This window comes from Hemibagrus wyckioides, linkage group LG09, assembly GCF_019097595.1.
Source record: "Hemibagrus wyckioides isolate EC202008001 linkage group LG09, SWU_Hwy_1.0, whole genome shotgun sequence".
NCBI lineage: Eukaryota > Metazoa > Chordata > Actinopteri > Siluriformes > Bagridae > Hemibagrus > Hemibagrus wyckioides.
Window position 1 is genome coordinate 7,184,510 of NC_080718.1, and position 20,496 is coordinate 7,205,005.

At 47.5% G+C, this 20,496-nt stretch overlaps 1 protein-coding gene across 1 annotated transcript; it reads left to right on the forward strand.

Annotated features, from left to right (window-relative positions):
* The first annotated feature begins 2,859 nt into the window (after positions 1–2,859).
* kif28 (kinesin family member 28) lies at positions 2,860–20,323 on the forward strand. The gene is made up of 21 exons (XM_058399315.1): positions 2,860–3,012; positions 12,708–12,911; positions 13,509–13,544; positions 13,866–14,093; positions 14,307–14,461; positions 14,779–14,890; positions 14,989–15,056; positions 15,829–15,971; positions 16,108–16,229; positions 16,358–16,448; positions 16,535–16,598; positions 16,722–16,845; positions 17,108–17,270; positions 17,371–17,474; positions 17,906–18,013; positions 18,229–18,488; positions 18,654–18,788; positions 18,962–19,128; positions 19,304–19,395; positions 19,541–19,676; positions 19,815–20,323. Exons 1-21 carry the CDS (start codon positions 2,860–2,862, stop codon positions 19,976–19,978), a joined length of 2,829 nt encoding a protein of 942 aa, XP_058255298.1. The 3' UTR covers positions 19,979–20,323.
* The last annotated feature ends 173 nt before the right edge of the window (positions 20,324–20,496 follow it).

Here is a 20,496-nt window from a genome sequence, read left to right on the forward strand (position 1 = left end):
TTATTTAGATATCTTTATTGTACTAATACTATAGCTAGTATTATTGTGTGTGTGTGTTTTATCCATACTCTGAAGATGATAAATGGCTGTGAAGTATGTATGTAGAAATGAAATATATTTATTTTTACTTCACCACAACAGTGTTTCCACTTGAACTTTTAGGAAAATTGGTTCATTTTACTCAGAAATTTCCTTCCTAAAATTCATTTACATTTCTTAGTACAATATTAATCCTTTTATCCCGACACACTTTTGAATAAAACAATCTGGAAACGATCTGACATATTTCTGAACTGTCTGACTCACTAAACGGCTCTTCAAATTCCTGAATCGACTCCCAACGTTCACCCAAATGAGTCAATTTGATGAAGATTCGGTTCACTAAGCTTCAATGAACGTGTGGCAAGAAAGCTAAATAATTATCTGTATTATTTTTAGTTCCTCCATGTCTATGAAATTAGTGTAACTGCATTTATAACTGGATGAGAAAAAGATTAAGCTGCAAAACCAATTGTTTAAAATCGCTGTACACTATTACAGAGGATTTAAAGAGTTAATAAATTATTTATTTAGGTGTTTAGTGTTAGTTATCTCTAAAGATGTGACCGATGAGTGTCATTATAACTGTTTACACACACACACACACACACTTTACCTAGTGAATATGTATTAGCTAGGCTAGCTATCAACGCCTTCCTCCTCACTACTAGCTCAGCTAGCATTAGCATGATTATGAACATCAGGCGCATGGACATATTATAATTTATTGTAAATAAGCGTATTATATTTTTTATATTTATTACAGTGTTTATTTTCATCTCCAGAGTGACCCACAGAAATATAATCTTGAATAAATAATCTTTATGAAACACTTCCCCACAGTGAGTACACTATATTGCCAAAAGTATTCGCTCACCCATCCAAATAATCAGAATCAGGTGTTCCAATCACTTCCATGGCCACAGGTGTATAAAATCAAGCACCTAGGCATGCAGACTGTTTTTACAAACATTTGTGAAAGAATGGGTCGCTCTCAGGAGCTCAGTGAATGCCAGCGTGGAACTGTGATAGGATGCCACCTGTGCAACAAATCCAGTCGTGAAATTTCTTCGCTCCTAAATATTCCACAGTCAACTGTCAGCTGTATTATAAGAACGTGGAAGTGTTTGGGAACGACAGCAACTCAGCCACGAAGTGGTAGGCCACGTAAACTGACGGAGCGGGGTCAGCGGATGCTGAGGCGCATAGTGCGAAGAGGTCGCCAACTTTCTGCAGAGTCAATCGCTACAGATCTCCAAACTTCATGTGGCCTTCAGATGAGCTGAAGAACAGTGTGCAGAGAGCTTCATGGAATGGGTTTCCATGGCCGAGCAGCTGCATCCAAGCCATACATCACCAAGTGCAATGCAGAGCGTCGGATGCAGTGGTGTAAAGCACGCCGCCACTGGACTCTAGAGCAGTGGAGACGCGTTCTCTGGAGGGACGAATCGCACTTCTCCATCTGGCAATCTGATGGACGAGTCTGGGTTTGGCGGTTGCCAGGAGAACGGTACTTGTCTGACTGCATTGTGCCAAGTGTAAAGTTTGGTGGAGGGGGGATTATGGTGTGGGGTTGTTTTTCAGGAGCTGGGCTTGGCCCCTTAGTTCCAGTGAAAGGAACTCTGAATGCTTCAGCATACCAAGACATTTTGGACAATTCCATGCTCCCAACTTTGTGGGAACAGTTTGGAGCTGGCCCCTTCCTCTTCCAACATGACTGTGCACCAGTGACCAAAGCAAGGTCCATAAAGACATGGATGACAGAGTCTGGTGTGGAGGAACTTGACTGGCCTGCACAGAGTCCTGACCTCAACCCGATAGAACACCTTTGGGATGAATTAGAGCGGAGACTGAGAGCCAGGCCTTCTCGTCCAACATCAGTGTGTGACCTCACAAATGCGCTTCTGGAAGAATGGTCAAAAATTCCCATAAACACACTCCTAAACCTTGTGGACAGCCTTCCCAGAAGAGTTGAAGCTGTTATAGCTGCAAAGGGTGGACCGACGTCATATTGAACCCTATGGATTAGGAATGGGATGTCACTTAAGTTCATATGCGAGTCAAGGCAGGTGAGCGAATACTTTTGGCAATATAGTGTATGTTACAGAGGACAATACTACAACACACACACACACACACACACACACACACACACACACACACACACACACACACACACACACACAGCTGTTTTTATTTTTATGTATTTTTCTATTACATGTTCAGTTTTATTGGTTAGTTGTTTAGTTTCTGTGGTGTGTGTTATTCCTCACACAGCTGCACTCATCAGGATGCAGTTCAATCATGAATTCTGTGGTGTTTTTGTTTAGTTATCAAGATTAACTAGTTCTCACTACTAGTTACTGTGTTAATATAACCTAGGCTTCAGGTGAAGATCAAATACTGCTTTAATACTGCTATTATTTATATAGATAGTAACTAGTACAAGAGGATGCTGTATTTACAGAAACTTAACGTGTCTGTGTGTGTGCATGTGTGTGTGTGTGTGCGCGTGTGTGCGTGCGCGCGCGTGTGTGCGTGTGTGTGTGTGTGCGCGTGTGTGTGCGTGTGTGTGCATGTCTGTGTGTGTGTGTGTGCATGTCTGTGTGTGTGTGTGTGTGCATGTGTGTGTGCGTGTGTGTGCGTGCGCGCGCGTGTGTGCGTGTGTGTGCATGTCTGTGTGCGTGTGTGTGCATGTGTGTGTGCGTGTGTGTGTGCATGTCTGTGTGTGTGCGTGTGTGTGCGTGCGCGCGCGTGTGTGCGTGTGTGTGTGTGTGGGTACAGAGAGAGCGTGATGCTGGGAGTCGGTGTATTATTACTATGAGCAGTAACAGTGTGAGTATTGAGGAACCCCGCGGTCAGCACCGCCGCACCTTCAGCTTCCACTACACCTTCTGGTCTCACAGCGGCTTCACGAAGGACTCTGACGGACTGTTAGTGCCCGAGGAAGAGGGTGGACGCTACGCTGACCAGGTCTCTCTCTCACACACACACACACTTCAGTACATCTCCACACCAGGCCCAGTAACACTCTGCAGCTGAGACACAACTCAGGACTTGTCATTATTTTCTCAGTAAAAGTGTATTCAGTCTTAAATAAGCTTTTTTTTTTTTTTTTTTTTTTTTTTTTTTTTACTGTCGTTACAGCGCCCTCCATAATTATTGGCACCCCTGGATAAGATGTGGTCTTGGGCTTCTAATAAATTCATTTTTTTTAAACAATATAGAACCACAATGGAAAAAAGAGAAAAATCCATCCTTTAAACATGAAAATCATGTGTGCCACAATGATTGGCACCCCTCATGTTAATAGTCTGTACAACACCCTTTTGCCAACAAGACAGCACTTAATCTCCTCCTATAACACTTCACAAGATTGGAGAATACAGAGAGAGGGTCTTTGACCATTCCTCTTTGCAGATTTTCTAGATCATCCAGAGTCCTGGCTCCTCTCTTATGCACTCTCCTCTTCAGGTCACCCCACAGGTTTTCAATTGGGTTGAGGTCTGGGGACTGAGATGGCCATGGGAGGAGCTTGATTTTGTGTCGCTGAATCATTTTTGTGTAGATTTCGCCACGTTTTGGGTCATTATCCTGCTGAAAGACCCAATGATGACCCATCTTCAGCCTTCTGACAGAGGCCATCAGGTTTTGATTTAAAATGTCCTGGTATTTCAAAGAGTTCATGATGCCATGCACTCTAACAAGGTTCCCAGGGCATTTGGAAGAGAAACAGGTCCACAGCATCACAGATCCTCCACCAGACTTCACAGTGGGCATGAGGGGCTTTTCCACATACTCATCTTTTGTTCTTCAGTAGACTCACTTAGTGTTTGTTGCCAAAAAGCTCTATCTTAGTCTCATCTGACCAAAGCACACGGTCCCAGTTGAAGTCCCAGTGCCACTTAGCAAACTCCAGACGTTTACGTTTGTGTAGTTGAGAAAAGGATTTTTCCTTGAATGCCTCCCAAACAGCTTGTTGGCATGTAGATAGCATCTGATGGTTGTTATGATGACTTTGTGACCCCAAGATGCCACTCTTTGATGAAGTTCTCTAACAGTGAGATTTGGAGATTTTCTTTACTTCTCTTGCCATCCTCCTCTCTGTGTGTGGTGTCAAGATAAACTCAGGTCCTCGTCCAGCCTTGTTTGTCCCTGTTCCAGTTGTTTTAAACTTCTTAATGATTCCTCTGACTGGAGTTATGGGCAAGTTTAGGCGAGTGGCTATTTTCTTGTAGCCATTGCCTGACTTATGAAGGTTGATACACATCTGCCTTAACTGAATGGGGTGTTCTCTTGTCTTTCCCATGTTGAAGAGTGGATAAGAGAAATAGGCCTCTATGTCACATCATAATGACACAGGAAGTCATGAATTATTAATAAAAAGTTTCTGGATACTCTGATCAACTTTAAAAATTACAGTAAAAATGACAAAAATGCTTCAATTACATTTATTTTATAGGAATTGTTAGGGGTGTCAATTATTGTTGAACAGGTGATTTTATAAAAAAAAACCCAAAAAACAATTATTTTTTAATCATTTAGTTACTTGAGTTAAAGGTTAGATTTTTCTACAATTTTCAGTGTGAGATCAAGCCAAAGTCAAAGTCAAAGAAGCTTTATTGTCACTTCAACCATACAGTATATATCAGATGCAGTACACAGTGAAGTGAAACAACGTTCCTCCTGGACCAGAGGTGCTACACAGAACACAGACAAAGTACAGAGACGCAGACAAACACAGAGCTAGAAAAATTAAGCAATAATTTAAAAATTAAAATTAAACTAAAAAATTAAACTATACTTAAGGTGCAGTCTTTAAGAACTAGACATACAACAGAAGTCCACAGGAAGACAAGACAAGACAAGACAAGACAAGACACGACAGTGCAGACAAACAACATATAGGCCGACTTTGTGCAATGAACAAGACAATGTACAAAGAACAGTGTATACAGTGATACAGATATTAAAGTGACACGTAAACAGGATTAATATAAATATATATAAATGTAAAGTGGCATGTGCGTGCAAACAGGACAATTTAGTGTGTGTGTGTGTGTGTGTGTCTATGTCCAGCACAGTTCAGTTCTTTTTTTTGTGTGTGTGTGTTATGTATGTATGTGTGTGTGTGTGTGTCCGTGTCCGGCACAGTTCAGTTCTCCTTTGAGATCAGATCTTGGTTGTACGTGTGTGTGTGTGTGTCCAGTTCAGCTCAGTTCTCTGTTGAGATACCTGATTGCCTGAGGGAAGAAACTGTTTAACAGTCTGGTTGTCAGTCCGAATGCTTCATTACCTCTTACTGGATGGCAGAAGGGTGAAAGGTGTGTGTGAGGGGTGTGTGGGGTGTGTAAAAGTGTGTGTGAGGGGTGTGTAAGAGTGTGTGTGTGGGGTGTGTAAGAGTGTGTGTGAGGGGTGTGTGGGGTGTGTAAGAGTGTGTGTGTGGGGTGTGTAAGAGTGTGTGTGAGGGGTGTGTGGGGTGTGTAAGAGTGTGTGAGGGGTGTGTAAGAGTGTGTGTGGGGTGTGTAAGAGTGGGTGTGTGGGGTGTGTGGGGTGTGTAAGAGTGTGGGTGTGGGGTGTGTGGGGTGTGTAAGAGTGTGTGTGAAGGGTGTGGGGGGTGTGAAAGAGTGTGTGTGAGGTGGTGTGTGGGGTGTGTAAGAGTGTGTGTGAGGGGTGTGTGGGGTGTGTAAGAGTGTGTGTGTGGGGTGTGTGTGGGGTGTGTAAGAGTGTGTGTGAGGGGTGTGTGGGGTGTGTAAGAGTGTGTGTGTGGGGTGTGTAAGAGTGTGTGTGAGGGGTGTAAGAGTGTGTGTGAGGGGTGTGTGGGGTGTGTAAGAGTGTGTGTGTGGGGTGTGTGTGGGGTGTGTAAGAGTGTGTGTGAAGGGTGTGTGGGGTGTGTAAGAGTGTGTGTGAGGGGTGTGTGGGGTGTGTAAGAGTGTGTGTGTGGGGTGTGTAAGAGTGTGTGTGAGGGGTGTGTAAGAGTGTGTGTGAGGGGTGTGTGGGGTGTGTAAGAGTGTGTGTGTGGGGTGTGTGGGGTGTGTAAGAGTGTGTGTGTGAGGGGTGTGTGGGGTGTGTAAGAGTGTGTGTGTGAGGGGTGTGTGGGGTGTGTAAGAGTGTGTGTGTGGGGTGTGTAAGAGTGTGTGTGAGGGGTGTGTGGGGTGTGTAAGAGTGTGTGTGTGGGGTGTGTAAGAGTGTGTGTGAGGGGTGTGTAAGAGTGTGTGTGAGGGGTGTGTGGGGTGTGTAAGAGTGTGTGTGTGAGGGGTGTGTGGGGTGTGTAAGAGTGTGTGTGAGGGGTGTGTGGGGTGTGTAAGAGTGTGTGTGAGGGGTGTGTGGGGTGTGTAAGAGTGTGTGTGTGAGGGGTGTGTGGGGTGTGTAAGAGTGTGTGTGTGAGGGGTGTGTGGGGTGTGTAAGAGTGTGTGTGTGAGGGGTGTGTGGGGTGTGTAAGAGTGTGTGTGAGGGGTGTGTGGGGTGTGTAAGAGTGTGTGTGAGGGGTGTGTGGGGTGTGTAAGAGTGTGTGTGAGGGGTGTGTGGGGTGTGTAAGAGTGTGTGTGAGGGGTGTGTGGGGTGTGTAAGAGTGTGTGTGAGGGGTGTGTAAGAGTGTGTGTGAGGGGTGTGTAAGAGTGTGTGTGAGGGGTGTGTGGGGTGTGTAAGAGTGTGTGTGAGGGGTGTGTGGGGTGTGTAAGAGTGTGTGTGAGGGGTGTGTGGGGTGTGTAAGAGTGTGTGTGATGGGTGTGTGGGGTGTGTAAGAGTGTGTGTGAGGGGTGTGGGGTGTGTGGGGTGTGTAAGAGTGTGTGTGAGGGGTGTGTGGGGTGTGTGTAAGAGTGTGTGTGTGGGGTGTGTGTGTGGGGTGTGTAAGAGTGTGTGTGAGGGGTGTGTGGGGTGTGTAAGAGTGTGTGTGAGGGGTGTGTGGGGTGTGTAAGAGTGTGTGTGTGAGGGGTGTGTGGGGTGTGTAAGAGTGTGTGTGTGGGGTGTGTAAGAGTGTGTGTGAGGGGTGTGTAAGAGTGTGTGTGAGGGGTGTGTGGGGTGTGTAAGAGTGTGTGTGTGGGGTGTGTGTGGGGTGTGTAAGAGTGTGTGTGTGGGGTGTGTAAGAGTGTGTGTGAGGGGTGTGTGGGGTGTGTAAGAGTGTGTGTGTGGGGTGTGTAAGAGTGTGTGTGAGGGGTGTGTGGGGTGTGTAAGAGTGTGTGTGTGGGGTGTGTGGGGTGTGTAAGAGTGTGTGTGTGTGGGGTGTGTGGGGTGTGTAAGAGTGTGTGTGTGAGGGGTGTGTGGGGTGTGTAAGAGTGTGTGTGTGAGGGGTGTGTGGGGTGTGTAAGAGTGTGTGTGAGGGGTGTGTGGGGTGTGTAAGAGTGTGTGTGAGGGGTGTGTGGGGTGTGTAAGAGTGTGTGTGAGGGGTGTGTGGGGTGTGTAAGAGTGTGTGTGTGGGGTGTGTAACAGTGTGTGTGAGGGGTGTGTGTGTGGGGTGTGTAAGAGTGTGTGTGAGGGGTGTGTGGGGTGTGTAAGAGTGTGTGTGAGGGGTGTGTGGGGTGTGTAAGAGTGTGTGTGAGGGGTGTGTGGGGTGTGTAAGAGTGTGTGTGTGGGGTATGTAACAGTGTGTGTGAGGGGTGTGTGTGTGGGGTGTGTAACAGTGTGTGTGAGGGGTGTGTGTGTGGGGTGTGTAAGAGTGTGTGTGAGGGGTGTGTGGGGTGTGTAAGAGTGTGTGTGAGGGGTGTGTGGGGTGTGTGAGGGGTGTGTGGGGTGTGTGAGGTGTGTGTGGGGTGTGTTAGAGTGTGTGTGAGGGGTGTGTGAGGGGTGTGTGTGAGGGGTGTGTGGGGTGTGTAAGAGTGTGTGTGGGGTGTGTAAGAGTGTGTGTGTGGGGTGTGTAAGAGTGTGTGTGTGGGGTGTGTGGGGTGTGTGTGAGGGGTGTGTGGGGTGTGTAAGAGTGTGTGTGAGGGGTGTGTGGGGTGTGTAAGAGTGTGTGTGAGGGGTGTGGGGTGTGTGGGGTGTGTAAGAGTGTGTGTGAGGGGTGTGTGTGTGGGGTGTGTAAGAGTGTGTGTGTGAGGGGTGTGTGGGGTGTGTAAGAGTGTGTGTGGGGTGTGTGGGGTGTGTAAGAGTGGGTGTGAGGGGTGTGGGGTGTGTGGGGTGTGTAAGAGTGTGTGTGAGGGGTGTGGGGTGTGTGGGGTGTGTAAGAGTGTGTGTGAGGGGTGTGGGGTGTGTGGGGTGTGTAAGAGTGTGTGTGAGGGGTGTGTGTGTGGGGTGTGTAAGAGTGTGTGTGAGGGGTGTGTGTGTGGGGTGTGTAAGAGTGTGTGTGAGGGGTGTGTGTGTGGGGTGTGTAAGAGTGTGTGTGTGAGGGGTGTGTGGGGTGTGTAAGAGTGTGTGTGAGGGGTGTGTGGGGTGTGTAAGAGTGTGTGTGAGGGGTGTGTGGGGTGTGTAAGAGTGTGTGAGGGGTGTGTGGGGTGTGTAAGAGTGTGTGTGTGGGGTGTGTAAGAGTGTGTGTGAGGGGTGTGTGGGGTGTGTAAGAGTGTGTGTGTGTGGGGTGTGTAAGAGTGTGTGTGGGGTGTGTAAGAGTGTGTGTGAGGGGTGTGTGGGGTGTGTAAGAGTGTGTGTGTGGGGTGTGTAAGAGTGTGTGTGAGGGGTGTGTAAGGGTGTGTAAGAGTGTGTGTGAGGGGTGTGTGGGGTGTGTAAGAGTGTGTGGGGTGTGTAAGGGGGTGTGTAAGGGTGTGTGGGGTGTGTAAGAGTGGGTGTGTAAGGGTGTGTGGGGTGTGTAAGAGTGGGTGTGTAAGGGTGTGTGGGGTGTGTAAGAGTGGGTGGGGGGGGTGTGTGGGGTGTGTAAGAGTGTGTGTGAGGGGTGTGTGGGGTGTGTAAGAGTGTGTGTGAGGGGTGTGTGGGGTGTGTAAGAGTGTGTGTGAGGAGTGTGTGTGAGGGGTGTGTAAGAGTGTGTGTGAGTGTGTGTGTGTGTGTGAGTGTGTGTGTGAGGGGTGTGTGTGTGGGGTGTGTAAGAGTGTGTGTGAGGGGTGTGTGGGGTGTGTAAGAGTGTGTGTGAGGGGTGTGTGGGGTGTGTAAGAGTGTGTGTGAGGGGTGTGTAAGAGTGTGTGTGAGGGGTGTGTGTGTGGGGTGTGTAAGAGTGTGTGTGAGGGGTGTGTGGGGTGTGTAAGAGTGTGTGTGAGGGGTGTGTGGGGTGTGTAAGAGTGTGTGTGAGGGGTGTGTGGGGTGTGTAAGAGTGTGTGTGTGGGGTATGTAACAGTGTGTGTGAGGGGTGTGTGTGTGGGGTGTGTAACAGTGTGTGTGAGGGGTGTGTGTGTTGGGTGTGTATGAGTGTGTGTGAGGTGTGTGTGGGGTGTGTAAGAGTGTGTGTGAGGGGTGTGTGGGGTGTGTGGGGTGTGTGTGAGGGGTGTGTAAGAGTGTGTGTGAGGGGTGTGTGGGGTGTGTAAGAGTGTATGTGAGGTGTGTGTGGGGTGTGTAAGAGTGTGTGTGGGGTGTGTTAGAGTGTGTGTGAGGGGTGTGTGAGGGGTGTGTGAGGGGGGTGTGAGGGGGGTGTGTGGGGTGTGTAAGAGTGTGTGTGAGGGGTGTGTGAGGTGTGTGTGAGGGGTGTGAGGGGTGTGTGAGGGGTGTGTGAGGTGTGTAAGAGTGTGTGTGAGGGGTGTGTGAGGTGTGTAAGAGTGTGTGTGAGGGGTGTGTGGGGTGTGTGTGAGGGGTGTGTGTGGGGTGTGTGGGGTGTGTGGGGTGTGTAAGAGTGTGTGTGTGGGGTGTGTAAGAGTGTGTGTGAGGGGTGTGTGGGGTGTGTAAGAGTGTGTCTGAGGGGTGTGTGGGGTGTGTAAGAGTGTGTGTGAGGGGTGTGTGGGGTGTGTAAGAGTGTGTGTGAGGGGTGTGTGTGTGGGGTGTGTAAGAGTGTGTGTGAGGGGTGTGTGGGGTGTGTAAGAGTGTGTGTGAGGGGTGTGTGAGGGGTGTGTGGGGTGTGTAAGAGTGTGTGTGAGGGGTGTGTGTGGTGTGTAAGAGTGTGTGTGAGGGGTGTGTGGGGTGTGTAAGAGTGTGTGTGAGGGGTGTGTAAGAGTGTGTGTGAGGGGTGTGTAAGAGTGTGTGTGAGGGGTGTGTGGGGTGTGTGAGGTGTGTGTGAGGGGTGTGTGGGGTGTGTAAGAGTGTGTGTGGGGTGTGTGAGGTGTGTGTGAGGGGTGTGTAAGAGTGTGTGTGAGGGGTGTGTGGGGTGTGTGAGGTGTGTGTGAGGGGTGTGTAAGAGTGTGTGTGAGGGGTGTGTGGGGTGTGTGAGGTGTGTGTGAGGGGTGTGTGGGGTGTGTTAGTGTGTGTGAGGGGTGTGTGGGGTGTGTAAGAGTGTGTGTGAGGTGTGTGTGGGGTGTGTAAGAGTGGGTGTGTGGGGGGTGTGTGGGGTGTGTGAGGGGTGTGTGGGGTGTGTAAGAGTGTGTGTGAGGGGTGTGTGGGGTGTGTAAGTGTGTGAGGGGTGTGAGGGGTGTGTGGGGTGGGTGGGGGGTGTAAGAGTGTGGGGGAGGGGTGTGTGGGGTGTGTAAGAGTGTGTGTGAGGGGTGTGTGGGGTGTGTAACAGTGTGTGTGAGGGGTGTGTAAGAGTGTGTGTGTGGGGTGTGTAACAGTGTGTGTGAGGGGTGTGTGTGTGGGGTGTGTAACAGTGTGTTTGAGGGGTGTGTGTGAGGGGTGTGTGAGGTGTGTGTGGGGTGTGTAAGAGTGGGTGTGTGGGGTGTGTGTGGGGTGTGTGGGGTGTGTGGGGTGTGTGTGGGGTGTGTGGGGTGTGTGAGGGGTGTGTGGGGTGTGTAAGAGTGGGTGTGTGGGGTGTGTGGGGGGTGTGTGGGGTGTGTGAGGGGTGTGTGGGGTGTGTAAGAGTGTGTGTGAGGGGTGTGTGGGGTGTGTAAGTGTGTGAGGGGTGTGAGGGGTGTGAGGGGTGTGAGGGGTGTGAGGGGTGTGAGGGGTGTGTGGGGTGTGTGGGGTGTGTAAGAGTGTGTGTGAGGGGTGTGTGGGGTGTGTAAGAGTGTGTCTGAGGGGTGTGTGGGGTGTGTAAGAGTGTGTGTGAGGGGTGTGTGGGGTGTGTAACAGTGTGTGTGAGGGGTGTGTGTGTGGGGTGTGTAAGAGTGTGTGTGAGGGGTGTGTGAGGTGTGTAAGAGTGTGTGTGTAGGGTGTGTAACAGTGTGTGTGAGGGGTGTGTGTGTGGGGTGTGTAACAGTGTGTTTGAGGGGAGTGTGTGAGGGGTGTGTGAGGTGTGTGTGGGGTGTGTAAGAGTGGGTGTGTGGGGTGTGTGGGGGGTGTGTGGGGTGTGTGAGGGGTGTGTGGGGTGTGTAAGAGTGTGTGTGTGGGGTGTGTGAGGGGTGTGTGGGGTGTGTGAGGGGAGTGTGAGGGGTGTGTGTCTGTCCTCACTATCCCCTGAAGGGTCTTGTGATCTGAGACGGTCCAGTTCCCAAACCAGGCAGTGATGCAGCTGCTCAGGACGCTCTCCATGGTCTCTCTGTAGAACACAGTCAGGATGGGGGGAGGGAGATGGGCTTTCCTCAGCCTCCACAGGAAGTAGAGGTGCTGCTGGGCTTTCCTGGTGATGGAGCTGGTGTTGAGTGACCAGATGAGGTCCTCCACCAGGTGGACACCAAGGAATTTGATGCTCTTGACGATCTCCATGATGGACCCATCGATGTTCAGTGGAGAATGGTCACTCTGTGCTCTCCTGAAGTCAACAACCATCTCTTTGGTCTTGTCGACGTTCAGGGAGAGGTTGTTGGCTCTGCACCAGGCTGTTAGATGTTGCACCTCCTCTCTGTATGCTGACTCGTCGTTCTTGCTGATGTGACCCACCACGGTCGTGTCATCGGAGAACTTGATGATGTGGTTGGAGCTGTTCATTGCTGCACAGTCGTGAGTCAGCAGAGGGAACAGCAGTGGACTGAGCACACAGCCCTGAGGAGCTCCAGTGCTCAGTGTGGTGGTGCTGGAGATGCTGTTCCTGATCCGGACTGACTGAGGTCTCCCAGTCAGGAAATCCAGGATCCAGTTGCAGAGAGAGGTGTTGATGCCCAACAGACTCAGCTTCTCCATCAGGTGCTGAGGAATGATCGTATTGAATACTGAACTGAAGTCAATGAACATCATTCGTAGGTAAGTGTCTTTATTGTCCAGGTGTGTGAGGGTCAGATGGAGGGTTGTGCTGATGACATCGTCTGTGGAGTGATTTGGACGATATGCAAACTGCATGGGGTCTAGTGAAGGTGGCAGCAGGTTCTTGATGTGTCTCATGACGAGCCTCTCGAAGCACTTCATGATGATGGGTGTGAGTGCAACGGGGCGGTAGTCATTGAGACAGGACACTGGAGACTTCTTTGGCACGGGGATGATGGTGGTTGACTTTAGGCACTTTGGGACGACGGCGCTGCTCAGGGAGATGTTGAAGATGTCCGTGAAGACATCCCCTAGCTGTTCTGCACATTCCCTGAGCACTCTGCCAGGAATGTTGTCTGGTCCAGCAGCTTTCCGTGGGTTAACTCTGCTTAGAGTTTTCCTCACGTCTGCAGTAAAAAATAAATTTATATATATATATATATATATATATATTTTTTTATGTATTACAGTTTAATTTTATTTATGTACAATTATTTTTCTGTTAATTTACTGTTATTTTTAAGTGATACAGTAATAGAAATAAGACATATTATAATTATAAGACAGTGTGTGTGTGTGTGTGTTTCCCCTAGGCTTGTGTGTTTGCTGAACTGGGGCAGGGGATTCTGAATAACGCTCTGCAGGGCTATAATGCCACCCTGCTGGCGTACGGTCAGACCGGGTCAGGGAAAAGTTACTCCATGATGGGCTTCGGAGCCAACAAGGGCCTCGTCCCAAATCTCTGTCACTCAGTCTTCACCTACATCACAGCCAATCAGGACAGATGCCAGTGCCAGGTCTGTGTGTTGTCTGTTTGTCTGTCTTTCTGCCTGTCTGTCTGCCTGTCTGTCTGTCAGCCTGGTTGCCTGTCTGTCTGCCTGTCTGTCTATCTACCCGCCTGTCTGCCTGCCTTTCTGTCTGCCTGCCTGTCTATCTGCCACTCTGTCTATCTGGTTCTCTGCCTGTCTGTCTATCTGTCTGGTTATTTGATTGCCTGCCTATCCGTCAGTATGTCTGTCTGTCTGGTTGACTGTCTGTCTGTCTGTCTTCCTGCCTGTCTTCCTGCCTGCCTGTCTGTCTGCCTGTCTGCCTATCTACCCACCTGCCTGCCTGTCTGTCTGCCGCTCTGTCTGTCTGGTTCTCTGCCTGTCTTTCTGCCTGTCTGTCTATCTACCCGCCTGCCTGACTGTCTGTCTGTCTGGTTGACTGTCTGCCTGTCTGTCTCTCTGCCTGTCTGTCTGGTTGCCTGTCTGTCTGTCCATCTGTCTGTCAGTCTGTCTGCCTGACTCACACCTAGATTATGTGTATGTGTTGGTAGAGTATAATGTTATAAAATGTTAAAGAATCTATACATTATAATCATCTACACTGATCAGTGTGTCCTCTGTCTCCAGGTTTCTTTCAGCATGTTAGAAATATATAATGAACAGGTAATGTTATTTTATTAATCTTGTAATATCTCGGTTTCTACAGCCCTCTTTTTCTTGAATATTTCTATTTGATTCTTTTGTGCAATTTAAATTTTAGATTAATTGATGATCCACTTGTTTGATTCATCACTTATTTGACTTGACATTTGATTCATGACTCATTTGATTCAACATTTATCAAGTCTCTAGTTTGTGTCCCATTTTTAGCAGAACCCTGTAGCCTACAGTTTATCATCATGCACTAAACTTAAATCATCACACAATGATAATCACCTGATAAAGGTGTATGTGTGTGTGTGTGTGTGTGTGTGTAATGTGCAGGTGATTGACTTGTTGTCCAGGTCAAGTCGTTCGTCCAGTGGTCTGCGTGTGCGTGAGGATCAGCAGCGTGGTTTTTACGTGGAGGGGCTGCGCAGGGTGGCATGTGAGAGCGCAGTGCAGGTGGAGCAGCTGATGGAGCAGGGAACCCGCACACGCACCACCGCTGCCACACACCTGAACCCCAACAGCAGCCGCTCACACATGCTCATCATCATACAGCTCAAACAGGTAGAGGGAACAGTAACACCTGATGTCACTCTGTTTTTCTCAGAAGCTGAACTGTAGAAACATCAGAGACATTAGAGCTTTAGAACACGGACATCCTCCACCCTTCGTGTCTCTGCTTCCTGTAGGATCACATGTAAAGTGTAGTAGAACAGACTGACAGAAAACAACACAGCATATTGGTTTAGATTTCTTAAAATGTATTTATTTCCACAGATTTTCTCAAAGGAGTGCATCACTAAACAGTCCAACATTAACCTGGTTGACCTGGCAGGAAGTGAAAGGCAAAGGTCTTCAGGGTCAGAGGTGGATCGTCTTAAAGAGGGAACAGCCATTAATCTGAGTCTCACCACTCTGGGGAACGTGATCAGGTCTGAACACGCGGTGTACTTGATTGTGTTGAGAAGAAGAGTGCTGACTCGCACTTTAAATGTGAGATAAATCTTCTGATTTGACCGATTTTATATGAATCAGGAATGAGAAATACTGATTGAAAAAAATAAAAGATATTGAAAAAATACTAAAATAAAATAAGGATCTATCACCAAAAATTTCAGAAGATGTAAATAAAACAGAGAATTTTGAATGGATAGGACAGTGAAAGGACAGTGAGTGTTTGTTCCAGTTTCTGTATGAGTGTGTATTTGATGTGTATTCTTTGATTGCGGTGTTTGTGTTTACTCTGTAGTGCCCTCGCAGAAGTGGCCTTGGGGAAGAGAGTGGTGTATATTCCCTACAGAGACTCTGTTCTCACCAAACTCCTGCAGTCTGCGCTGGGAGGAAACAGCCGCACCGTCATGGTCACTTTATCACTGACCCTGTTTACATTTCACTGTTCACTCTTGTTCCTGACGTCCCTCAGCTCTCACACTCAAACAGACTGAATGTGTTTCTTCAGATCGCGACTCTCAGTCCAGCTGATATCTGCTACGAGGAGTCACTGTCCACACTACGCTACGCCGAGAGGTGGGTTCTCTTCATCCTGTTCTCTAATACACACACATACACACACACACACACACACACACAGAATAAGGTTAATGTAGTTTACTTCGTAGGTTACTACATGTTCATTACTCTACAGCCCAGGTGTCTCCTGGTGTCTCTCGTCCTCAGTCTGTTTTCAGATGGTCCTTAGTTCTCTTGTTCCTCTTTTTTTTATTTCCAGGGGATCTCTATCTTCTTTCAGCCCTAGTTTCCTTTGTTCTAGATTTCATTGTCTTTTGATTTTGTTTCTTCCCCCAATTAACCCCTGTAATCATCCTCCTGACTCTCTTCTTCATTTTTTCAGGTGATTATTTCTCATTAACTTGCCTCTTTTTCTAGATTTATTTTTAGTGTCCTTAGTTTCCCTTTTCCTTAGCCTCATTACCTCTTACCTTTCAGGACTCCCCTTTTTCTTCTTACCAGGTGATTCCTTGTTGACTTCTTTTTCATCTGTTCTTCTTGATCTCTTCTCTTCTTTTCTTGTTACTTGTGTTTGTGTCATGTTTGTCAGTGTCCTAACTGTTCAAATGTTTTGAATATCAGTAGTTTTGGTTGTTTTTATGATTAGCTTACTAAAGGAACCCACCTGTGTGTTAACGATATCTGCTGATGTATTGTGTTAAAAGCGGAGGTGTGTGTATCTAAGCTAAAAAAGAGAGATTTAACAGTGCTTGATTTAGAAATTTAGAAACTGAACCCTGAGTGATATGAAAATATAGCAAACTTTGATAAAAGGAGATTTGTCTTTCAGAGCCAAACGGATCCAAAACAAGGCCGTGGTGAACGAGGGCCCGACGGAGAGACTGGTTAAAGAACTGAAAGCTGAAAATGCTAAACTGTTGCTGAAGCTCAGTAAACTGGACCAGAATGGGAGACGGTCTGACCAGGAGATGAGTGAGGACAAAGAAAATACCAAGAAAATCAGTTCCCTAGTATTTCTGTTCCAAAGATTTCATCTTTCTAAGGTCTGAGGACTCTGTATCTGTGTGTGTGTGTGTATCTCCGTGTGTCTCTGTGTATGTACATGTAGAAGATCTGCGGCGTTTGCTGACTCACAATGAGCTGCAGATCCGAGCAATTCAGACTCTGTGGGAGCAACACCTTCAGGAATCGCTGAAAGACTGGGAGAGCCAGTACACTGCCATTACACAGGTCTCACACACACACACACACACACAATATGATACTAGTCTAAATGTCTAAAAGTCTAAATGGAGAAATAATGAAGAGAGTAATGAATGTTCTATCCCTGCCTGGCCCTGATCGATGCTGGAGGACAGGAGCGAAGGATGATGCAGATGTTTCCCTACATGCTGAACATTAATGAAGACGCACAGCTCTCTGGAGTCATCAAGCTCTTTATTCAGGAGGGTCAGTCAGAGCAGTGCTATTCTGTGTTAAATGTTAGGTGTATGTGTGTGTGTGTTTCTCAGTGTTTTGTTCTGGTGTTTGTGTAGGAGAGTGGGTCGTGGGTTCAGTAGACGCTTCTTCACCGAGAGCCATCTCCATCAGAGGACTGGGGTAAGAGTTACTGAGGGTTAAAGCTGAAACTTCATGTTATGTTATTCACATAAAACTCCAGAGAATCAGGACTTATAATATGGGTGTTTAAAGAGTGTGTGTGTGTGTGTGTGTGTGTGTAAGTATTCAGGAGCAACATGCAGTCTTCTCTAATCAGCAGCGTCGAGTGACAATCACTCCAGTGTCAGGGTCAAAGGTCATAGTTAATGGTATATCCATATCTCAGACAACAGAGCTCCAGCATCTGGTACCTCACATTATTATTATTATTATTATTATTATTATTATTATTATTATTATTATTATTATTATACAGAATAATGTCTTGTTTAACAGGGAATTACCTTCTTGTCTTCTTGCTTTCTTTATTTCAGTGCTCTATGGACTCTCATGTCCAGTTGTTTATTCCTTTCTCTCTCTTTGTTTTCTCTTTGGCATCTTCCTTGTTTTTTGTTTTGTTTATTTCTCTTTATTTTGATTTGTTGGATAAAGCCATGTTCTTCTTTTAGAACCGCGTGATCCTGGGCTCCAACAGCACCTTCCTGTATGTGGGTTTTCCCTCGGAGCGGCTCGGAGACGATTGGAGTCGTTATGATTATGATTATTTCCAGTCTGAACTGGCGGCAGCAGAGGGAGTTCACCTGCACACACTGTGTCACACACCTGGACAGAGTGCGTGTGTTTAATATGACCAGTGTGTTATCGGGACAGCATCAGACTGGGTATAGATATGTGCTCTCAGCTGTGTCCACTACACTTTGTGTCTCTGTAGGGTCCCTTCAGCCCAACCCCAGTCTCCTAGCCGCCTTTTACAACTACATCAGACTGATGCCGATGGTGACGGAGGCCAACCAGATGAGTCAGGAACTGAACAAGGTGATGAACGCCATTAACTCTTAATCATCAGCTCTGTCCATCTCTCTGTCCACTTTCTTTCACTCTACACTGATACATAGTAGAAAAGGTCTGTCTTGTTTCAGAAAACCCTTTAATACTGTAACCCTACTCTGGCTCTGCAGTACGTTACAGTTACCTGTTCTTTTACTCTAATTTCTTTTTATCTTATTTTAAGACATTACCTAGTTTGTCTGCTGTCTAGTCCTCCAGACTGTGTCTAGACATTCCCTAGTTTTTTTTAGTTCACTCCTTTCTAGTGTCCATGAGTTCCCCAGTTTCTTTATATCTTACTCATGTTCCCTTTTCTGAGTTTTTTTGTGTTTCTTAGAGCCCCTGTTCTCTGTTTGTACTCTTCTCATTAGACTTTTTTGTTTTGCTAATAAAAAAAAGTTTCTGCTATTATTTTCCAGGGGGTGGAGTTTAAGTTGGAGATTAAGAACCTGGCCATGTCTGACTCTAAAGGTCACGACCTGGAGAAGGAGATTGTGGTCAGAGTGACGAACGTGCAAAGCAAACAGGTCAGTAATGTCCATGATTTTGGGTACAGAGGTTAGAGCAGCAGTGTAATGAAGATAACCTGCTGTTAAATAGGTTAGTGTGACACACATAGGTTTATTGGTGTATATTAAATAGCTAGCTGGTAGATTAAATGTATAGAATGTTTTATTCATTAAATATAGCTAGCAGATTAGTGTTACATTGAGGCCTTGTCACTGGCTCCGCCCTCGTACAGGTGTGGTTGTGGTCCAAAGGGAAGTTTATTAACCGTAAGTTCCTGATGGAGGAGGTGTACCAGCAGGGGGCGTCACTGCCCCAGGATAAAGACCCCTTCTGGGACCCAGTGGAGCCTCTACACCTGGGCAGTGCTCACCTGTGGCTTCACTCGCTGGCATTCCGCATTGCCATGGATGAACAGGTGGAGGTGGTGGGACCAGAGGGCACTGAGGAGGCCATGCTACATGCACGCTTAGTACCCTGCAGCCCCGAGGGATTGTGGGTAATATTCAACTGTGTTACTGTAGTAGACTCCTACTTACAGAACATTAACTGGTGTGTGTGTGTGTGTGTGTGTGTGTGTGTGTGTGTGTGTGTGTGTGTGTGTGTGTGTGTGTGTGTGTGTGTGTGTGTGTGTGTGTGTGTGTGTGTGTGTGTGTCCAGGCCCCTGGGAGAGCATGATATCCTGATTGATCCCACAGAGCTGCTTGGAAAGCGACTGGATTTCCAGCTGATCCTGGATCAGTGCTGTGGGCTGCGCTGGGTCAAAGAGGTTCGAACCCGTGGAATCCAGATTGGGTGTGTTACACTGTGTTTGTGTGAATATGTATTACAGAATGTTACAGTGTGTGTGTGTGTGTGTGTGTGTGTGTGTGTGTGTGCAGGATGGCTGAGATGGAACACAAAAACAACAATCAGGGTTTTAATGTTAATTTATGAAGTTCTGAATGTAAATGTATGGGTGTGTTCAGGTTCCAGATGTTTGACTGCAGTGAGCCACTCTACACTCAGGCGGTGTGGCAGTGTGTGAACACACAGCTGGATTACAGTGTTCACTTCACAGCCCTGAACACGTCACACACTCTGCTCACCTACCTGCAGAGTAACGCTGTGGTACTGCAGCTGTGGGGTCTACAGGGTACACGTACACACACACACACACACACACACACACACACACACACACACACACACACACACACTGCTCATATACCTGCAGAGTAACGCTGTGGTACTGCAGCTGTGGGGTCTATAGGGTACACACACACAGGCTATTTAAGGCTCTGTTCCTCTGTTTTGCCCCGTGTGTGCAGAGGGATGCTCTGACATGATGTCAGGTCTGCATGATGTGAGGAAAACTCCAGAAAACATCATCCTCATCGACACAGCTGACATGGAGCACACAGTTAGGAGTTATTTGTTCTCTCTCTCATACACCTTTAGTTTTACCTTTATCATTTACAGTCCATAGGCCATTTTCATGATGTGAGGTGTGTGTGTGTGTGTGTGTGTGTGTGTGTGTGTGTGTGTGTGTGTGTGTGTGTATGTAGAGTGTGGATAGCTCGGTGTCAGATCAGTGTGTGTGTCTGCGAGTTCTTCAGGAGGATCTAGAAGAACTGAAGAACACCAATGCAGCACTGAGGAGAGAGAACCACACACTGAGAGAACAGCTCAATACTCGAAACGGTAATATACACGGCTCACACACTCCACTCGTTTCTGTGAGTTATCTGAGTCTGGGATTAAAGGTCTACAGTAAAACAGTGACGTTGAGTTGGTCAGAGTTTGTGACCTCACTCTGAAGCGGCTGTGTCCCGATTGCAGGTATGGCGTGTCCTCAAGAGCGCAGAGGAAGTCTGAAGTCCAGCTGTGACGCCGAATTCGCTCGAGCTCTGAAAGTGTTTTATCACAGCATGACCGCAGTTAGAGCTCAGCTGCAGCGACTGTGCAGACACAGACCCAGTGTACTGGACCTTCAGTATCTTTAAAAACCTTCTCTAAACATGTCAAGATTGAGAATAAACTGCCCGCACTCTCTGTCCGAGGGCTCCGAGTTTCCCTCGTGTCCAACGGTTCAGTTCTAAATATACATCACATTTTATCTGCTTCTAGTCACCTTTACTGCTGCAGAACTTAATTTGCCCTTAATGTGTGTGTGTGTGTGTGTGTGTGTGTGTGTGTGTGTGTCAGGAGGAGGCCGACCTGCAGGATCTGAGATTCTTTGTGGATGAACACACACACATGCTGAGAGAGTTCAGTGAGCAGTTGGAGAAGTGTGTGTGCACACTGAAGCAGGACGTGGCAGCCATAGTGCGCAGGAAGAGAGAGAAATCTGTAACCTGCTCTTAACCAACACACAGGACAGGTGAGTTTACCTTCTCTACACAACACACACCTCCACACAACACACACCTCCACACAACACACACCTCCACACAACACACACCTCCACACAACACACACCTCCACACAACACACACCTCTACACAACACAACACACCTCTAC